The sequence below is a fragment of the Anomaloglossus baeobatrachus genome, chromosome 9 (genome assembly GCF_048569485.1).
Source record: "Anomaloglossus baeobatrachus isolate aAnoBae1 chromosome 9, aAnoBae1.hap1, whole genome shotgun sequence".
Taxonomy (NCBI): Eukaryota; Metazoa; Chordata; class Amphibia; order Anura; family Aromobatidae; genus Anomaloglossus; species Anomaloglossus baeobatrachus.
Window position 1 is genome coordinate 175259977 of NC_134361.1, and position 20042 is coordinate 175280018.

General features: G+C 40.7%; 1 protein-coding gene across 1 annotated transcript in view; it reads right to left on the reverse strand.

Moving 5' to 3' along the window:
* NOX1 (NADPH oxidase 1) overlaps positions 1 to 20042 on the reverse strand; it is a 68073-nt gene that overhangs the window by 21795 nt on the left and 26236 nt on the right. Inside the window, exons 8-10 of the mRNA XM_075324908.1 lie at positions 17677 to 17819; positions 14648 to 14829; positions 12162 to 12324 (exon numbers count right to left, since the gene is read on the reverse strand). Coding sequence (XP_075181023.1) covers positions 12162 to 12324; positions 14648 to 14829; positions 17677 to 17819 — 488 coding nt within the window. The remainder of the gene's footprint in view (positions 1 to 12161; positions 12325 to 14647; positions 14830 to 17676; positions 17820 to 20042) is intronic.

Genomic DNA, 20042 nt, shown 5'->3' on the forward strand with positions numbered 1-20042 from the left:
ATGTGCTCCAAGATCCTTACTCTAAACTCACGAGAGGTAAGCCCCACGTAAATGAGTCCGCAGGGACATTTTGCCCAGTACACCACATACGTCGTCCTACAGTTGATATTGTGGACGATTTTAAACTCTTTGTTGTTTGCAGAGTTATGGAAGGTAAAGGTCCTTTCCATTTGTGAGCAAGCCCCACAGTCTCCACAACTGAAGGAGCCCCATCTAGGACCCCCAGTCCTCTCCAAAAAATTTGAGGGTGGTGGTATGTAGTGACTCCTCACTATCATATCCCCCAATGTTTTGGATCTTCGAGGAGTGATTTGTGGTCTATCTGATAAGACAGATTTCAAGTCTTTATCAGACAATAAAATGGGCCAATACCTCTCTACAACTTCCTTCATTTTACGCCACTGGGAGTGATAAGGTGTAATTAACCTCACTTGGTCATCCGCTTTCTTCTTTTTTGATGGAACCAAAAGGTCATCCCTAGGGGTCGCTCTAGCCCTATCATATCCCTGTTGGATTGCCCTATTAGTATAATGCCTGTTCCTAAAGCGTTTTTTCAAATCCAGGGCTTGCCCCTCAAACAGGTCAACATTTGAGCATATGCGTCGAGCCCTAAGGAACTGACCTGTTGGAATTGAGTTGATGACTTGTGGCGGATGGGATGACTTGGCACTCAGGAGAGAGTTCACAGCTGTGCTCTTTCTGTAGATGTCCGTTCTTATTAAACCGCCCTCGTCCTTCACAACCCTTACGTCCAAAAACTCAATAGAATCCATGCTGGAATGATAAGTCAAATTTATATTGAAAACATTATCATTCAATGCCAGCATGAATGAATCAAGCTTTTCCCGCTCACCCTGCCAGATAGCAAAGACATCGTCTATAAACCTCACCCACATCAGTACTGAGCCACAGTCCTCCTCAGGGAATTGTATCAGGCGTTCCCAATACCCCAGGAAGAGGCACGCATACGAGGGCGCACAAGACGCCCCCATAGCGGTGCCCCTCTCCTGGAGATAGTAGCGCCCCCTGAAGAGGAAGTAGTTGTGGGTGAGGATAAATCTAAGCAGGGTGAGGAGGAGATCAATCAACGACCTGTCAAGGGATGTGGTACATAGAAAAAATTCTACTGCCCTTAACCCATCTCTATGAGAGATGGACGTATAAAGAGACTCCACGTCTGCAGTGAACATTATAGTATCACTGTCCAGATGTAACTCCTGCAGACGGACCAAAAAGTCAGTGGAGTCTCTTATATACGAAGGCAGATCCATCATTAAGGGCTTCAAGTAATAATCCAGAAAGACACATATGGGTTCACATAGACCATTGATGCCCGAAACGATGGGTCTACCGGGCGGATTTTCAATGTCCTTGTGGACCTTTGGTAGAAAGTATATGGTCGGTGTTGTTGGAAGCCTGTTAATTAGTCCATCAAAGACTGATTGTGGTATGATATTATCTTCAAGGGCTTTTTTCAAAATCCCCTCCAATTCATTTAAGAATGAGACAGTTGGATTACTGTCCAATTTTCGGTAACATGATCGGTCATTCAGTTGCCTGAATGCCTCATGCTCATATTTAACAGTGGGCCAAACCACGACGTTGCCCCCTTTGTCGGCCTGTTTTACCACAATGTCCCTCATCCTAGATATTTCGTTAATTGCTTTTCGTTGGTTTGGATTCAAGTTGTCATATGATCGTACCTCAGGAAGTTTTCGCAAATCCTGAACAACTAATCTAGTGAAGAGTTCTACTGTGGGACAGGACGACAAAGGAGGAAAGGCCGTGGATCGTTTTTTAGCTGTTTGTGGAAATTTTGCCCCAGTTGGTTCAACTTGTTCAGCCAGTAAAGATTCCAAAAGGCTGACAATCTCCCTATCTTGTTCAGATAGGCCAGCCAAATCTCCTCCATCCCTACTTCTTGCGAAGTGTTTTTTATATAGGAGCTTACGGCTGAACAGTTGAACATCTTTAATAGCCATAAAGCTGTCAAATTTGGCCACTGGTGAAAATGAAAGTCCCAACTGTAACACTTCAAGTTGTTCTTGAGTGAGTAATCTATCTGAAAGGTTAATTACCTTAAGATTATCCTTAGGAGCAGAATCCTTCAAGCCTCCCATTGGATAGTTTGCCTTCTTCTTAGAAGAGTTGCGTGTCGTTACTCCTCCCATCCCGGATCTCTCAGGGGGGTCATTAGATGGTATATGATCTAAATTGGGATGTGGGCTCCTTGAGCGGTCATCAGAAGAAAGAGAACTATTTCTCTGTTGGGATCTTGATCTAGATCTTAAGCCGAATCTCCTCGTCTGATGCCATCTGAACACATTATTAGTTTCATGATCCGTGATGTCCCGCTGGAACTTTTTGAGTTTAAATTGTTTTATGTCATTCTCCCATTCTGCACTTTCTTTATGTATGTCCTTCTCAAGGGCATCAATCGCCTCCTTAGACATCTTAGATCTGATTTCATTATTTACTTGTTCAATTTCGGTTTCAAGGGATTCTATTTTTTTCTTGTCTAGACCGATCAAAAGTTCAAGCATTGTACGAGAACAAAGACTACAGGCTTCCTCCCATCTTTTCTTAAAGACATCATCTGAAATTTCAAATGAGGGAAAAACCTGAATTCTGAGTCCCCTGGGCGTAATCCCTCGAGATAAATATTGTTCCAGGGATGCTTTATTCCACCAGGCCCTCATCCGCCTCCTCAGCAGATCTTTAATTTTTGTCTGTAACTCACGATTTGGCAATGAAAACTGAGCACTGCTCTGTCCGGTGCCGCCACCAAATATCTCACCGATCTGTGAGGCCCAGCAACCATCACGACTTTTATAGTCCATTTTGAGATCTAGATCCAAAAAAGAGAACACAATATTAACCAAAAAGAAGGACCAAAGATCCATATCTGTTTACACTTTGAGCAATGCAGATTCCACCATATTACTCATATATGAAACCAAAAGGGGTGTTTCTGCACATAGGAATTCCATCCAATATCCATCATGGTTTAGAAAAAATATCAAATTTTATTTAGTCATAATTGAAGTACAACATTATATTATTATTTTATTATTCGCTGGTATACACAGAATTTAAAAAGACCCTACCCCATAAAAACAACCAAAGAAAAACTGGTGCGTTGTGGAACAAGACATAATATCAAAAAATTCATGTATCATACATATATATAGATTCCTGGGTATGAATAGGCAAGGGCACATCCAATGATTGCCCACAACTATATTAAGGTGCCAATAAAGCTCAATGTGTTTTTAAACCTTAAACCTGCAGTTTACATTCCATGTTGTGGCCAAATCTATGATTCATAACTATATGGATGGAATAAGGCTATTTTTCAGTTGGCAAAGTTGATATATACATCATTTATAGGGGACACAATCTTCAAAGACAATATATATGTATATAGTACAATCCAATACACAGGGGCACAAGACTGCGTTACTACATAAGGTATATCCCAACATTTAAAGATGTTTTGTATTTTGTCAACCTGATATTTGCCTTATGTCATAAATGGATTATCCCCATCAAGGTTGAAATAATTCAGAGGGGTAGGGTCTTTTTAAATTCTGTGTATACCAGCGAATAATAAAATAATAATATAATGTTGTACTTCAATTATGACTAAATAAAATTTGATATTTTTTCTAAACCATGATGGATATTGGATGGAATTCCTATGTGCAGAAACACCCCTTTTGGTTTCATATATGAGTAATATGGTGGAATCTGCATTGCTCAAAGTGTAAACAGATATGGATCTTTGGTCCTTCTTTTTGGTTAATATTGTGTTCTCTTTTTTGGATCTAGATCTCAAAATGGACTATAAAAGTCGTGATGGTTGCTGGGCCTCACAGATCGGTGAGATATTTGGTGGCGGCACCGGACAGAGCAGTGCTCAGTTTTCATTGCCAAATCGTGAGTTACAGACAAAAATTAAAGATCTGCTGAGGAGGCGGATGAGGGCCTGGTGGAATAAAGCATCCCTGGAACAATATTTATCTCGAGGGATTACGCCCAGGGGACTCAGAATTCAGGTTTTTCCCTCATTTGAAATTTCAGATGATGTCTTTAAGAAAAGATGGGAGGAAGCCTGTAGTCTTTGTTCTCGTACAATGCTTGAACTTTTGATCGGTCTAGACAAGAAAAAAATAGAATCCCTTGAAACCGAAATTGAACAAGTAAATAATGAAATCAGATCTAAGATGTCTAAGGAGGCGATTGATGCCCTTGAGAAGGACATACATAAAGAAAGTGCAGAATGGGAGAATGACATAAAACAATTTAAACTCAAAAAGTTCCAGCGGGACATCACGGATCATGAAACTAATAATGTGTTCAGATGGCATCAGACGAGGAGATTCGGCTTAAGATCTAGATCAAGATCCCAACAGAGAAATAGTTCTCTTTCTTCTGATGACCGCTCAAGGAGCCCACATCCCAATTTAGATCATATACCATCTAATGACCCCCCTGAGAGATCCGGGATGGGAGGAGTAACGACACGCAACTCTTCTAAGAAGAAGGCAAACTATCCAATGGGAGGCTTGAAGGATTCTGCTCCTAAGGATAATCTTAAGGTAATTAACCTTTCAGATAGATTACTCACTCAAGAACAACTTGAAGTGTTACAGTTGGGACTTTCATTTTCACCAGTGGCCAAATTTGACAGCTTTATGGCTATTAAAGATGTTCAACTGTTCAGCCGTAAGCTCCTATATAAAAAACACTTCGCAAGAAGTAGGGATGGAGGAGATTTGGCTGGCCTATCTGAACAAGATAGGGAGATTGTCAGCCTTTTGGAATCTTTACTGGCTGAACAAGTTGAACCAACTGGGGCAAAATTTCCACAAACAGCTAAAAAACGATCCACGGCCTTTCCTCCTTTGTCGTCCTGTCCCACAGTAGAACTCTTCACTAGATTAGTTGTTCAGGATTTGCGAAAACTTCCTGAGGTACGATCATATGACAACTTGAATCCAAACCAACGAAAAGCAATTAACGAAATATCTAGGATGAGGGACATTGTGGTAAAACAGGCCGACAAAGGGGGCAACGTCGTGGTTTGGCCCACTGTTAAATATGAGCATGAGGCATTCAGGCAACTGAATGACCGATCATGTTACCGAAAATTGGACAGTAATCCAACTGTCTCATTCTTAAATGAATTGGAGGGGATTTTGAAAAAAGCCCTTGAAGATAATATCATACCACAATCAGTCTTTGATGGACTAATTAACAGGCTTCCAACAACACCGACCATATACTTTCTACCAAAGGTCCACAAGGACATTGAAAATCCGCCCGGTAGACCCATCGTTTCGGGCATCAATGGTCTATGTGAACCCATATGTGTCTTTCTGGATTATTACTTGAAGCCCTTAATGATGGATCTGCCTTCGTATATAAGAGACTCCACTGACTTTTTGGTCCGTCTGCAGGAGTTACATCTGGACAGTGATACTATAATGTTCACTGCAGACGTGGAGTCTCTTTATACGTCCATCTCTCATAGAGATGGGTTAAGGGCAGTAGAATTTTTTCTATGTACCACATCCCTTGACAGGTCGTTGATTGATCTCCTCCTCACCCTGCTTAGATTTATCCTCACCCACAACTACTTCCTCTTCAGGGGGCGCTACTATCTCCAGGAGAGGGGCACCGCTATGGGGGCGTCTTGTGCGCCCTCGTATGCGTGCCTCTTCCTGGGGTATTGGGAACGCCTGATACAATTCCCTGAGGAGGACTGTGGCTCAGTACTGATGTGGGTGAGGTTTATAGACGATGTCTTTGCTATCTGGCAGGGTGAGCGGGAAAAGCTTGATTCATTCATGCTGGCATTGAATGATAATGTTTTCAATATAAATTTGACTTATCATTCCAGCATGGATTCTATTGAGTTTTTGGACGTAAGGGTTGTGAAGGACGAGGGCGGTTTAATAAGAACGGACATCTACAGAAAGAGCACAGCTGTGAACTCTCTCCTGAGTGCCAAGTCATCCCATCCGCCACAAGTCATCAACTCAATTCCAACAGGTCAGTTCCTTAGGGCTCGACGCATATGCTCAAATGTTGACCTGTTTGAGGGGCAAGCCCTGGATTTGAAAAAACGCTTTAGGAACAGGCATTATACTAATAGGGCAATCCAACAGGGATATGATAGGGCTAGAGCGACCCCTAGGGATGACCTTTTGGTTCCATCAAAAAAGAAGAAAGCGGATGACCAAGTGAGGTTAATTACACCTTATCACTCCCAGTGGCGTAAAATGAAGGAAGTTGTAGAGAGGTATTGGCCCATTTTATTGTCTGATAAAGACTTGAAATCTGTCTTATCAGATAGACCACAAATCACTCCTCGAAGATCCAAAACATTGGGGGATATGATAGTGAGGAGTCACTACATACCACCACCCTCAAATTTTTTGGAGAGGACTGGGGGTCCTAGATGGGGCTCCTTCAGTTGTGGAGACTGTGGGGCTTGCTCACAAATGGAAAGGACCTTTACCTTCCATAACTCTGCAAACAACAAAGAGTTTAAAATCGTCCACAATATCAACTGTAGGACGACGTATGTGGTGTACTGGGCAAAATGTCCCTGCGGACTCATTTACGTGGGGCTTACCTCTCGTGAGTTTAGAGTAAGGATCTTGGAGCACATTAGGGACATAAAAAGGGCTGCTGGGGTGGTGAAACCTGAGGAACTTGAGCTATTGAAGAACATCCCGAAGCATTTTAGGGAGAGTCATAATTGCAATTGGCGGCTTCTTAAGTTCCGGGGGATTGATAGAATATATCTGAGTCCCAGGGGGGGTGATCCTAAGAGAATCCTGGCACAGAGGGAGGTCAGGTGGATCACGGTTTTGGAGACGGAGAAACCGAGGGGGTTAAATGATTCTATCTCCTTTAAACCTTTTTTATAAGACTTTGCCTCCGTTGGCTCCCTCTCCGCCATGTGGTCCCCCTGCCCTCATCCTCTGTTTTGCTGACCTTTGTCCTCATCTTGCTGGCCCCCTTGTTATGATCAAATATATACATATAATATGTATTTTTGATTTGGCACTGACTATTGATTCTGTTACCGGATTGCCTGCCGCCTTGTATCTTGCTTTTAATAACTTTTTGGTCACTCTAATTATGGGTTTTTTTTTTGTACCTTTTTGTTTTCTTTTTATGTAGAATGTTCCACATGTATGTTGCATAGGGACGGAATGAAGTGACAACCGCATGAGAAGGCTCCCATGGATTATGAGAATTATATCTTGAGGGATTGCACATCTGGAAGCAAAAATCATTATCCCATTTCATTTATATTGCGAATGTTGCTATATATGTTAATGTGGTGGGTGAATATCTGCTAATATATGAGTTCTGGTATTTGTGTATCATACCCCCTTTTCTACTTACCATTGGGTATATTTTGATGTTGTACAGGGGTCTGTCCACCAGAGGTCAGATGTTCATAAACATGCTTAATTATGCTTCCCGGATAATTCTTATTGAATTCGTCATGGTTTCCAAGGTTTTCCTTCTCATATGCGCTTAGGCTGTATGTTATATACAATTGTTAACTAAAATCACCGCCCTGAAAGCCACAACATGCATGTGGATTTGGTTTGAATGTTGCCAGTACTTTTGCCCCCATCTAATATGGCCACTCGGCCACACTGATGTCAGAGCGCGCTCTGCACATCGGAGTCTGCCTCGCCCCCTCTGCCGGCGCCCAATTGTGGGTTGTTCTTTGCGCATGCGCAGAGCGCCTTCCGGGACGCCGGCGGAAGTGGGCGATGCGACCTCCGCTGTGCGGCGCGCGCCGTACTAAGACACCAGGTGGGTTTTCACTATATAAGAGTGACTCCACGGCTACCCCAGCACCTCCTGACGAAGCGAGAGGCGAAACGCGCGTCGAGGTGCTGGGCGTTGTGGTTCGTCACCTGGGTATACAGACTATGGCTCCTTGATTTGTACTAAACCTTAACGGAGGTGTATTTGCCTCTGATATAAGATCTTGTGGGAAATCTCTGGAGGTGTCCTCACCTATTTATAATTACATCTAGCAACTCATAATTATATATGTGATATGGAACGTACCAGTGTTTATATTGAGGTGCTGGGCGTTGTGGTTCACCTGTTGGGGACATCAACCTTGGCCCTCTGAATTATTTCAACCTTGATGGGGATAATCCATTTATGACATAAGGCAAATATCAGGTTGACAAAATACAAAACATCTTTAAATGTTGGGATATACCTTATGTAGTAACGCAGTCTTGTGCCCCTGTGTATTGGATTGTACTATATACATATATATTGTCTTTGAAGATTGTGTCCCCTATAAATGATGTATATATCAACTTTGCCAACTGAAAAATAGCCTTATTCCATCCATATAGTTATGAATCATAGATTTGGCCACAACATGGAATGTAAACTGCAGGTTTAAGGTTTAAAAACACATTGAGCTTTATTGGCACCTTAATATAGTTGTGGGCAATCATTGGATGTGCCCTTGCCTATTCATACCCAGGAATCTATATATATGTATGATACATGAATTTTTTGATATTATGTCTTGTTCCACAACGCACCAGTTTTTCTTTGGTTGTTTTTATGGGGTAGGGTCTTTTTAAATTCTGTGTATACCAGCGAATAATAAAATAATAATATAATGTTGTACTTCAATTATGACTAAATAAAATTTGATATTTTTTCTAAACCATGATGGATATTGGATGGAATTCCTATGTGCAGAAACACCCCTTTTGGTTTCATATATGAGTAATATGGTGGAATCTGCATTGCTCAAAGTGTAAACAGATATGGATCTTTGGTCCTTCTTTTTGGTTAATATGCATTACAGAGCTATGATTCCTAAACCCTTTCTCCGATTTGGATGTGAAAACTCTCATATTGCAGCTGGGAGTGTGCACTTTCAGCCCATATTATATATATAATTGTATTTCTGAACATGTTTTTGTAAACAGCTAAAATAACAAAACTTGTGTCACTGTCCAAATATTTCTGGACCTAACTGTATTTCAGAACATTTTATATACATCCAATTGTGGAAATTATTATTATTCCAAGATCTATTGATTAAAATGAACTTTATTCATTGCACAACCCTTTTAATTCCTTAAGAAAGCAGCGAATTTCTGATATTTTGTTTTCTGTTTCTTCCATAAGAGAAAGAGCCATAACTTATTTATATTTTTTTTCTATTGACATAGCTGCATGAATGCATATTTTTTTGCAGGTGTTGTACTTTTGAATGACACGGTTACGCTCACCGATAGTGGTGAGATGGCGAGCCGGAGTGGACCCACTAGACCACGGGAGGGACTTGGACTGATTCTGTTGTGGGAGGGGCTTAATTAAGTGCCTACTGGGTAGACGCCAGGTGTCACTTCCAGGGCAGTGTCCGGGGCTGTGGCAGCTGACTCCAGGAACGGGCTCAGGTATAGACAGGCAGAGTCTCAGGTCTTGACAGGGGCAGCTGAGGCAGACAGGACCGCTAGGCGGACAGGCGGAGTCTCTAGTACTGATTGGTGCATCTGGGACGGCTGAGGCACACAGGACGGCAGGAGCAGGTGGGTACAGAGGACATGGCTGGGACAGGGTGACAGGTATGGGTAGGTAGACACAAGTACAGATAATGGACAATGGGCAATCATCATTGGCTTCCATAAAAAATATTTTCTTAGAAAAAATAACATAACTATATAAATGTATAACATTCTTTTTCTGAATGTTCATTCAGTAAAACAACACTTTGTTTTAGGGAGAAAAAGTTGCCCTCTTGGGAAAGACTGGACCATGCATTAAGGTTTTACAAATACCCCTTTACTTCCTTGCTATTTTCCTCTATCCCTTGGTTTAACTCATTAGCGGACACAGATAGAAAAGTGTCCTGTGTAAGAAAGCTACAGGGACCCTTTACAGTCCACTAGTGCCTCATAATGCACAATTCCACCTACTTTCTATGTGGCAATCAGCCCCCTTACCTCTTGTGCTGCAAAAGTTGCACCAATGATATGTCCACGACTGGTTGAACTTGATAAATATATATTTTTTTCAACCATACTTACTAAATTATACTTTTAGAGCTGTTCTATCTTTTATAAATAATTTGCCACCATGTTTTTGCTGCTCCATCTAGCAGAAGCATAAACTAGGGGTAGAAACCCTAATTTTAATGCTGGGGCACTTACTGGGCTCCCTGCTGTAGGTTTTATAAAGCACGTTTTATGTCCAGCAGCTAAGCACTCCTATCAAAGTTTTTATCCTTTAATATTGCAATTATCATATTATATAGCACTGTGTATTTACAATTGCTCATTTTGATTTTCTACCCAGTTAATGTTTCTGTTTTCCATTAGGTCTATGACATCACCTGATTAAAACCAGACTAGATGAATCCTTTTAAGCTCTGTGTAGAAACAGTAAATCTCTTTCCCTGAATAAGTCATCATTAGAACTACAAAGTTATTTCAGTGAGGTAGATTTGTACTTCCAATGATGACATCACCTGATTAAAAACAGACTAGCTGAATCATTTTAAGCTCTGTGTAGAAACAGTAAATTTCTTTCCCTGCATGAGTCATCATTAGAACTACAAAGTTATTTCAGTGAGGTAGATTTGTACTTCTAATTATGAGTCATGCAGGGAAAAGAGACTTCCTGCTTCTACATAGAGCTTAGAAGGATTCAGCTAGTCAGTTTTTAATGATGTAATGTCATAGACTTAATGGAAAAAAGAAGAATTAACTGGGTAGAAGGTCAAAATGAGCAATTGTAAGTACACAGTGCTATATAATATGATGACTGTGATATAGTAAAAGGATAAAAATGTTGATGGTATTGCTTATTTAAGAGAGCTAGCATAGCTGTTGCACATACCGTAATTCAGAAAAATATATTTTTCATAGTTTTCTTTCAAAACCATAAAAATGCATTACTATACTGTTTTATGCATATATTCTAAAATACAAAAACTTGTGAACAAGAAGGGGTATTTATCATCTTTTTTTTAAGTAAAACTACTGTACCACAGTTGTGAAAAAGTATACAGTTTTTATTATTACAAAAAGTGCAAATATCAAAAATCACATGTGATGACAGTTAGTAGTTAGACATACATAGTTAAAATCCAATTAGATGAGACAGAGAGAGAAAAAGGTCCCAGGGAGGGAGACAGACTACCCCTTAACTAAAACTGGTAAGAAAGTAGTATTACTATATCCAGGGGGGGCATATAAGTAACCAAAAGATATCAATAGTATACCCCCTGGGCTAGTGGAGTGATGGAATGTCCATACATTAAACAGTAACCAACAGGATAAGGTCCAAATCAGGGCCTGAATACACCAGTATGTAACACCACCAGAATAATCTCAACGGTCTCCCGTTGAAGCACATGCGGACGGTCTCCCGTTGAAGCACATGCGAAACACGTGTCGGGACCGGGTCCACATGTGAGGCTGACAGACTCCCTTTCTGGGTGGTATACATACCACAGGTGGGTCCTTCAGGTGCCATTTTACCCACCACTATATGACTTTTTTTTTTTCCCTCTGAGATTATTCTGGTGGTGTTACATACTGGTGTATTCAGGCCCTGATCTGGACCTTATCCTGTTGGTTACTGTTTAATGTATGGACATTCCATCACTCCACTAGCCCAGGGGGTATACTATTGATATCTTCTGGTTACTTATATGCCCCCCCCGGGATATAGTAATACTACTTTCTTACCAGTTTTAGTTAAGGGGTAGCCTGTCTCCCTCCCTGGGACCTTTTTCTCTCTCTGTCTCATCTAATTGGATTTTAACTATGTATGTCTAACTACTAACTGTCATCACATGTGATTTTTGATATTTGCACTTTTTGTAATAATAAAAACTGTATACTTTTTCACAACTGTGGTACAGTAGTTTTACTTAAAAAAACCCCATGATAAATACCCCTTCTTGTTCACAAGTTTTTGTATGTATTCTATGGGGTCCATGTATATTACAACAAATATGAGGTCCGCTCTACTTGGTCTCTGTTTTTCTTTCATATATTCTAAAATGTTTAGCATTCAAATTTTAAAAAATTATATATTTAAAAAAGATACTTGTGAAACGTGACAACTTTACTTACCATTGGGTCATTTCCTTGGAAACTGGGCATTAAACATTCATCATCATCATCATCATCATCATCATCTCTACCTTTTTTTTCCTTCCAAGCAGAGTATTTCTGATAACAATGTTCATAACTGTTACTTTCTACGCTGTCGGAGGTCTGGCCCCTGACTATGCGACTGCAAATAAATCAACGATGTTAGAGAATGGATGTAGCAGGGAAAGACAACAAAGTAATAAACAGGTAGTAAAATTTGTAAAATTACCAAGATATTCCAAAAGAAGGTATTTGCACCAAAATATAAATAAGATATTCAAAAAGGTAATGTTTTATTGAACTATTATAGCAGTAATAAATATATGTAAGAATATGACCTAAACAATAATATCATTAATCAATCATAAACATCATTAATCATTAAATTAAGTAACTCGCTATGGGATAAAACAAGGAGTCATGAACCAAGAACATCTATGGTCTTCAACTAACAGAGGATAAAAGACTAAATAGTAATGCCAAAGGTGAACAAAAATTAATAATGTACTAAATGCTTTTTGTTGGTGAAAGCTCTATACTGCAGGTGGCCAATTCATCACCTGAGCTATACTTCTGTGAAGCCATGCTGTTGTAATGGATGGAATATAGCGTTTAGCTTTGTCTTGCTGAAAAATGCAAGGTCTTGCCTGAAATAGACATTGTCGGGATGAGAACATATGTTGTTCTAAAACTTGTATATCAGTGGTCCTCAACCTTTATGACCTTGAGAGCCACAGTCAGCTCTGAGAGGGGTTGCGAGCCACATCCAGCTCTCACCCCTCACAGTAGTGACACCCAGAACCCCCATCATCTATATAATGACAGCCAAAGCTTCTCCACAGAAGTCACATGGAGGTAGTATACCAAGATCCAGGGGTTCCTAGCCTAACCTATCCAAATCTGCTCTTCTATGTAGATCTACTCACAAAAGTCACCATCTGGAGACCTGCTCTTCATAGCTGTTTGTTAGACCAGGGGCTTATGCACCAAGTTGGTAGACAGCCACAAGCCACACATAATGGGCCTGCAAGCCACATGTTTCTACTAAGCTATAGATCGGGGACTCCTGTTCTATATAATGCTCCGTTTTTGTTGATATATGCCTGATAGAGCTTTAGGCTATGTGCGCACGTTGCGTAAATACATGCAGTTACGCTGCGCTTTGTAGCGCAGCGTAACTGCATGTGTCCTGCGTCCCCTGCACAGTCTATGGAGATTGTGCAGGGGCCGTGCGCACGTGGCGTCTTAGAGCGCAGCGCTTCGGCTGCTGCCCGAAGCGCTGCGTTCTAGGAAGTGACATGTCACTTCTTCCGTGGGCTTTGCTGGCAGCCCCTGCTCTGTCTATGGCAGGAGCTGCAGGCAGAGCGCATGGAATCGGCTTTTTTTTTTTCTCTATAGACATTTTCTGCAGCGATTTGAAGCGCACGTGTGCTCTTCAGATCGCTGCAGAAATTTCTGCAGGGCTAGTACGCAACGTGCGCACATAGCCTTAACTTGCATTTGTGGATTGAACGGCAAACTGCATTCATAGCCAATGATTTCTAGAAGTATTTTTGAGAGCATGTTAGTGATTTGCACAACTAAATCATGTGTAGTTTATTGTAGTATCATCTGAGGGTCCAAAGATCATGATCATCCAATATTTCCTGTCGGCCTTGTCCCTTGTGTGCATGGATTTCTCCAGAATCTCTGAATGTGCTGTACATTGTGGGAAATTCAAAATCAAAATTAAAAAAATTCTAAATTCTAAATTCTTTTCATTTTTACCTTAAGGAACGTTTTTCTCAAATTGTTCCACTGTTGTTCACAGATTGGTGAACCTGACTATCTTTGCTCTGGGAGACTCTGCCTCTCTAATATGCTCTTGTTTTATAAACAGTCATGTGACTTAGTTGAAAATAGACCCTTCAGCTCTTTTTCCAGCCTTTTATTATCCCTGTCTCAACTATTTTGAGATGTGTTGCTGCCATGAATTTCTAAATAAGTACATTTTTTCAGATGAAATGGAAAAATGTCCAACTTTCATCTTCTGATCTGTGTTTTATGATCTGTTGTGAATAATATATGGCTGTAAAAGATTTCCAAATGATTGCATTCTTGTTTTGCTTACATTTTACACAATGTCCAAATTTGAGTTGTAAGTAAAAGACTTTGTTGTATGTGACCATGTGATGAATCGTGAGCGACGGGAACAAAATTAAAAATTGCTGCTTCCCAAGATGTGTCTACATTTATAGTTTTGAATCTTGTAATAAAAGTCTGCAAAACATTTGTAGGCATAAAACTGTACTATATTTTAACAAAGAATATTTGTTTTTTACTTTTAGCTTCATTGGGGGCAATAATAAAAATTGTTCCAGAGGCGGATAATGTGTTTCCATGAAGACCGCGAGAAAACTATTAATGGATCACAATGCAAATGTCGTCCCAAAGAAATGTAAAAACCCCAAGAAAAGTGAACTCACCCCACTCCATGAATCAGGAGGCCAGCGAAGAAGATGATAAATAGGTGGTGAGTGTACCAGAAAACCTCAAAATAGCACCTGCGGATAAACTCAGTGGATGACGTGATCATCAATATCAGTGCGAGTGTGATCACCACGCCTGTTACTCCAGCAATTGTAGTGAAGCACAAATAGGATTGTGTCTGTAAGGGAAAGAGATAAGAATATTTATTATCGTGTCTACATGCAAATCACTTGGAAGAATCAAAAGACTTTGCTTTAAAGGCCACTTCACACATAATGAGATCGCTAACGACATCGTTGCTACCTCACAGTTTCTGTGACGAACAATGACTTCCCCAGCGATCTCGTTATGTTTGACACGTACCAACGATCTGCCCCCTGCTGTGAGATCATTGGTTGTTGCTGAATGTCCTGGGCCATTTTTGGCTCGTTGGAGTCCTGCTGGGCAGGATGGATCTGTGTGTTTGACACCTACCAACGATCTCGTTAACGACCTAGATGAGAACTTAAAGTGTGACACGTAGGCGTGTAGTTGCGTCACCTTTTCCGCACCCCCTCTGCACCGATTGGTTGACGCTGAGAACAGTACTGCGTTCTGATTGGGTATCGCTTCATGCTTTGTCCCTTTTTGAGCCTTGCTTTTAGGATAGAACCCGGATTCATTCGTACTTTGTTCCCGATTGCTTGCTTGCTTTTCGGATCGGAGCTGAAGTTGCAGGTTCTATCCTCAAAGCAAGGCTCAAAAAGGGACAAAGGATGAAGCGATACAAAGTTGCCTTCTAGGCCGGCTGCCTAATCAGAATGCAGTATTAGCCACCTATCGGAGCGGAGGGGTGTGGAAAAGGCGACGCATATGCACACCTACGTGGTTTACAGCGTCAAGCACTACGCCCCTATTCGAGGTCGGAATCGTTACATAGCTGCTGTGTGACAGGGTCCCAACGACCAACGAGATCGATATACAGGTCGCTGCATCGTTACTAAAGTTGTTGAGAAAATGACTGTGTGACATCTCACCAACGATCTCACCAACGATTTAACTACAATCCGGAAACTGTGACGTAGTAATGATCTCGTTAACGATTCATTACGTGTGACTGGACCTTAAGATTCAAAACCAATATTTTCCCTGGGTGAATCGTATCATGCACAGTTTAAAGGGAACCTGTCTCCAGGTTTTTCAGATATAAGCTGTGGCGACCACCAGTGAGCTCTTATATACAGCATTCCAGAATACTGTATATAAGAGCCCAAGCCGCGCTGTGTAATGTAAAAAACACCTTTTAGTGTAGTCACCTGTGGGGCGATCTAGTCCGATAAGCGTCACTGATCTTAATCCTGCACCTCCTCTCTTATTGCAATTGCCGTCCTCCTTCTTTACTTTGTGTGCATGATGCATCTACAAAGAGGCCTTCATTGCGCTCCTGTGCATGCACACTTCTATCTGCCATGCTGAGGGCAGAGCAAAACACTGTAGTGCCCATGTGTGGGCAGTCTTTGACCTCTTCCCGCGCCTGTGCATTACAATACTTTGCACAGGAGTGCAATGGAGGATACTGTGTGGAAGAGGTAGGACACGGGGAAGAGGATAGACAATAGGAGGCACCGGATCAAAATCAACGACATCCATTGGACCAGACAACGCTGCAGGTGAGTATAATAAAATATGTTTTTTACATTATACAGAGCGGCCTGGGTTCTTATATACAGTATTCTAGAATGCTATATACACACGGGCTCACTGGCGGTGGCCACAGTTTGGAAAAACCTGGTGACAAGTTCCCTTTAAACTCAAGATCGGCTTGGGGACTTACATACAGTATTCTAGAATGCTGTATATATGGGCTCACTGGTGGTGGCCGCAGCTTATCTGGAGATCAGTTCCCTTTAATGAGGTTGTCCACTACTTTTACATTGATGACCTATCATTACGATAGGTCATCAATGTCTGATCAGCCAGAGTCCAACACCCTGCACTCCACCGATCAGCCGTTCTTGGAGCTGGTGGTGACAGCAGGCAGCCAGAAATGCTCAGTTCCGGAGCTGCTCTATCTTGTGATAGTAGCCATGGCCGGGTACTGCACATCTGCCTCCTATTCAGATCAATAGGAGGTGGATGTGCAGTACCCGGCCGTGGGTGCAGTACCCGACCGTGGCCATTATCACAAGATGGAGCAGCTCCAGAAATGAGCATTTCAAGCTCAAACAATTCAGATAACACATACATCACAATATTTACAAAAGATGCTAGACACTATTCATATTACTTTACATGATGCGATTGGTGTTTTCAGGGGGTAGATACGTGGCAACCACAGTCCACCACCCTCAGTGATTATAACTGACACATTTGAAGGTTCCTCTCAGCTTCAGCTTTCATCTCACAGGCAGAGTGCTGTAATATTGTAATAATACAGCAGAGCTGTGAGAGCTGCAGCTACTAACGTGTTTGTAAGAAGAGAAAGTTCAGTTCTACTGTTCTACGTTAGCTTCATTTTTCACACTGGTAACTCCACCTTTTATTAAAAATAATCTCTGGAGGCAGATTCTGAGGAAGTTCAGTGTCCGTCCCATAGATCTTAGCAGCTCATTTACATCTAATATATAAAGCTGAATGTGTGTATGTATGTATGTATGTGTTTATGTGTGTATGTCCGGGATTGGCATCTGCACTGTCGCAGCTACAGCCACAAAATTTTGCACACTCACACTTCTGGACCCCGAGAGCATCATAGGGTATGTTTTGAGGGGAAATTTTAACCCCACACTTTACAGTTATTCACAAAAAAACCTGCCTCCATTAAAGCGAATGGAGCTGGGAGCCACAGTGCTGCCAGAACTTCAGAAGAATGCGCAGCCACGCCCTTATATGGAATGTTGGCGTGTCACAATGCAGCCAGGACAGATTTTTTTCGGCCTGCTATAGCGCTTCAGGAACCATTTGCTGATATTTAAATGTTGTATTTTTATTTTTTATTGTTGAGCTCCTATTAATACAACGCGATTCAGCAATCATGATGTCTTACCTCACCCTTGGATCTTATTGGGTTGACCCAATCTCCATCATCATCACCTATGCTTGATAATAGTCCTTTAAGAGTGTTATTTGCCGACTGGGCACTATCATAAAACCTTTCAACATTAAATAAGTGTGCAATCGTGTGGACGGCTGAAAGATAGGAAATGAAATATATTACATCAAACATGACCAGTTAAATTAATAAAGATAATAAACCTGTCAGCTCTGTTCTGACATGGGATTTCAAAGTAAGTACACCAGTCTCATCAGGTCTAATAAATCTATTTAATAGAGTATGCGGTTTCTACTGTGAAATCTGGTGACAGATCAACTTTACAGAGATTCCTATTAATTTGTTGATAACAATGCGAGTATAAACCCCAATAAGAAGCAGGTCAAGAATTAAAACTTATCTCTTTTACAGTAGGCAAATAACATAAAGACAGAGATATCTTGGGGAGGTCAGTGTTATCGATTTGTCTGTTTGCTCCATCTCAGGGATAAATACAAGTGCATCTCAATAAATTAGAATATCATCAAAAAGTTAATTTATTTCAGTAATTCAATACAAAAAGTGAAACATATAATATATAGAGTCATTACACACAGAGGGATCTATTCCTATATATTATATAGAGCCATTACACAGAGGGATCTATTCCTCTATATTATATAGCGTCATTACACACAGAGGGATCTATTCCTATATATTATATAGAGTCATTACACACAGAGGGATCAATTCCTAAATATTATATAGTCATTACACACAGAGGGATCTATTCCTATATATTATATAGAGTCATTACACACAGAGGGATCTATTCCTAAATATTATATAGTCATTACACACAGAGGGATCTATTCCTATATATTATATAGAGTCATTACACACAGAGGGATCTATTCCTATATATTATATAGCGTCATTACACACAGAGGGATATATTCCTATATATTATATAGAGTCATTACACAGAGGGATCTATTCCTATATATTATATAGTAATTACACACAGAGGGATCAATTCCTATATATTATATAGAGTCATTACACACAGAGGGATCTATTCCTATATATTATATAGAGTCTTTACACACAGAGGGATCTATTCCTATATATTATATAGAGCCATTACACACAGAGGGATCTATTCCTCTATATTATATAGCGTCATTACACACAGAGGGATCTATTCCTATATATTATATAGAGTCATTACACACAGAGGGATCTATTTCTATATATTATATAGTCATTACACAGAGGGATCTATTTCTATACTGTATATTATATAGAGTCATTACACACAGAGGGATCTATTTCTATACTGTATATTATATAGAGTCATTACACACAGAGGGATCTATTTCTATATATTATATAGAGTCATTACACACGGAGGGATCTATTCCTATATATTATATAGAGCCATTACACACAGAATGATTTATTTCTATATATTAAATAGAGTCATTACACACGGAATGATCTATTTAACGTGTTTATTTCTGTTAATGTTGATGATTATGGATTACAGCCAATAAAAACCCAAAAGTCATTATCTCAGAAAATTACAATATTACTGTATTTAAGACCAAGTGAAAAAATGATTTTAAACTCAGAAATGTTGGCGTCTACTGGAAATTCTGTACAGTAAATGCCACAATACTTGGTCGGGGCTCCTTTTGCATGAATTACTGCATCAATGCGGCATGGAATGGAGGTGATCAGCCTGTGGCACTGCTGACGTGTTATGGAAGCCCAGGTTGCTTTGATAGCAGCCTTCAGCTCGTCTGCATTGTTGGCTCTGGTGTCTCTCAGATTCTCTATGAGGTTTAGGTCAGACATGTTTCCTGCACAATCAAGCACAGTGATACTGTAGTTAGTAAACCAGGTATTGGTACTTTTGGCAGTGTGGACAGGTGCCAAGTCCTGCTAGAAAATGAAATTTCCATCTCCAGAAAGCTTGTAGGCAGAGGGAAGCATGAAGTGCTCTAAAATCTCCTGGTAGACGGCTGCACTGACTTTGGTCTTGATAAAACACAGTGGACCTACACCAGCAGATGACATGACTCCCCAAACCATCACTGATTGTGGAGACTTCACACTAGACCTCAGCAGCTTGGATTGTGGCCTCTCCACTCTTCCTCCAGACTCTGGGACCGCGATTTCCAAATGAAATGCAAAATTTACTTTAATCTAAAAACAACACCTTGGACCACTGAGAACAGTCCATATCTTTTTCTCCTTGGCCCAGGTTAGACGCTTCAGGCATTGTCTATTGGTCATGAGTGGCCTAACACAAGGAATGTGACAGTTGTAGCCCATGTCCTGGATACGTCTGTGTGTGGTGGCTCTTGAAGCATTGA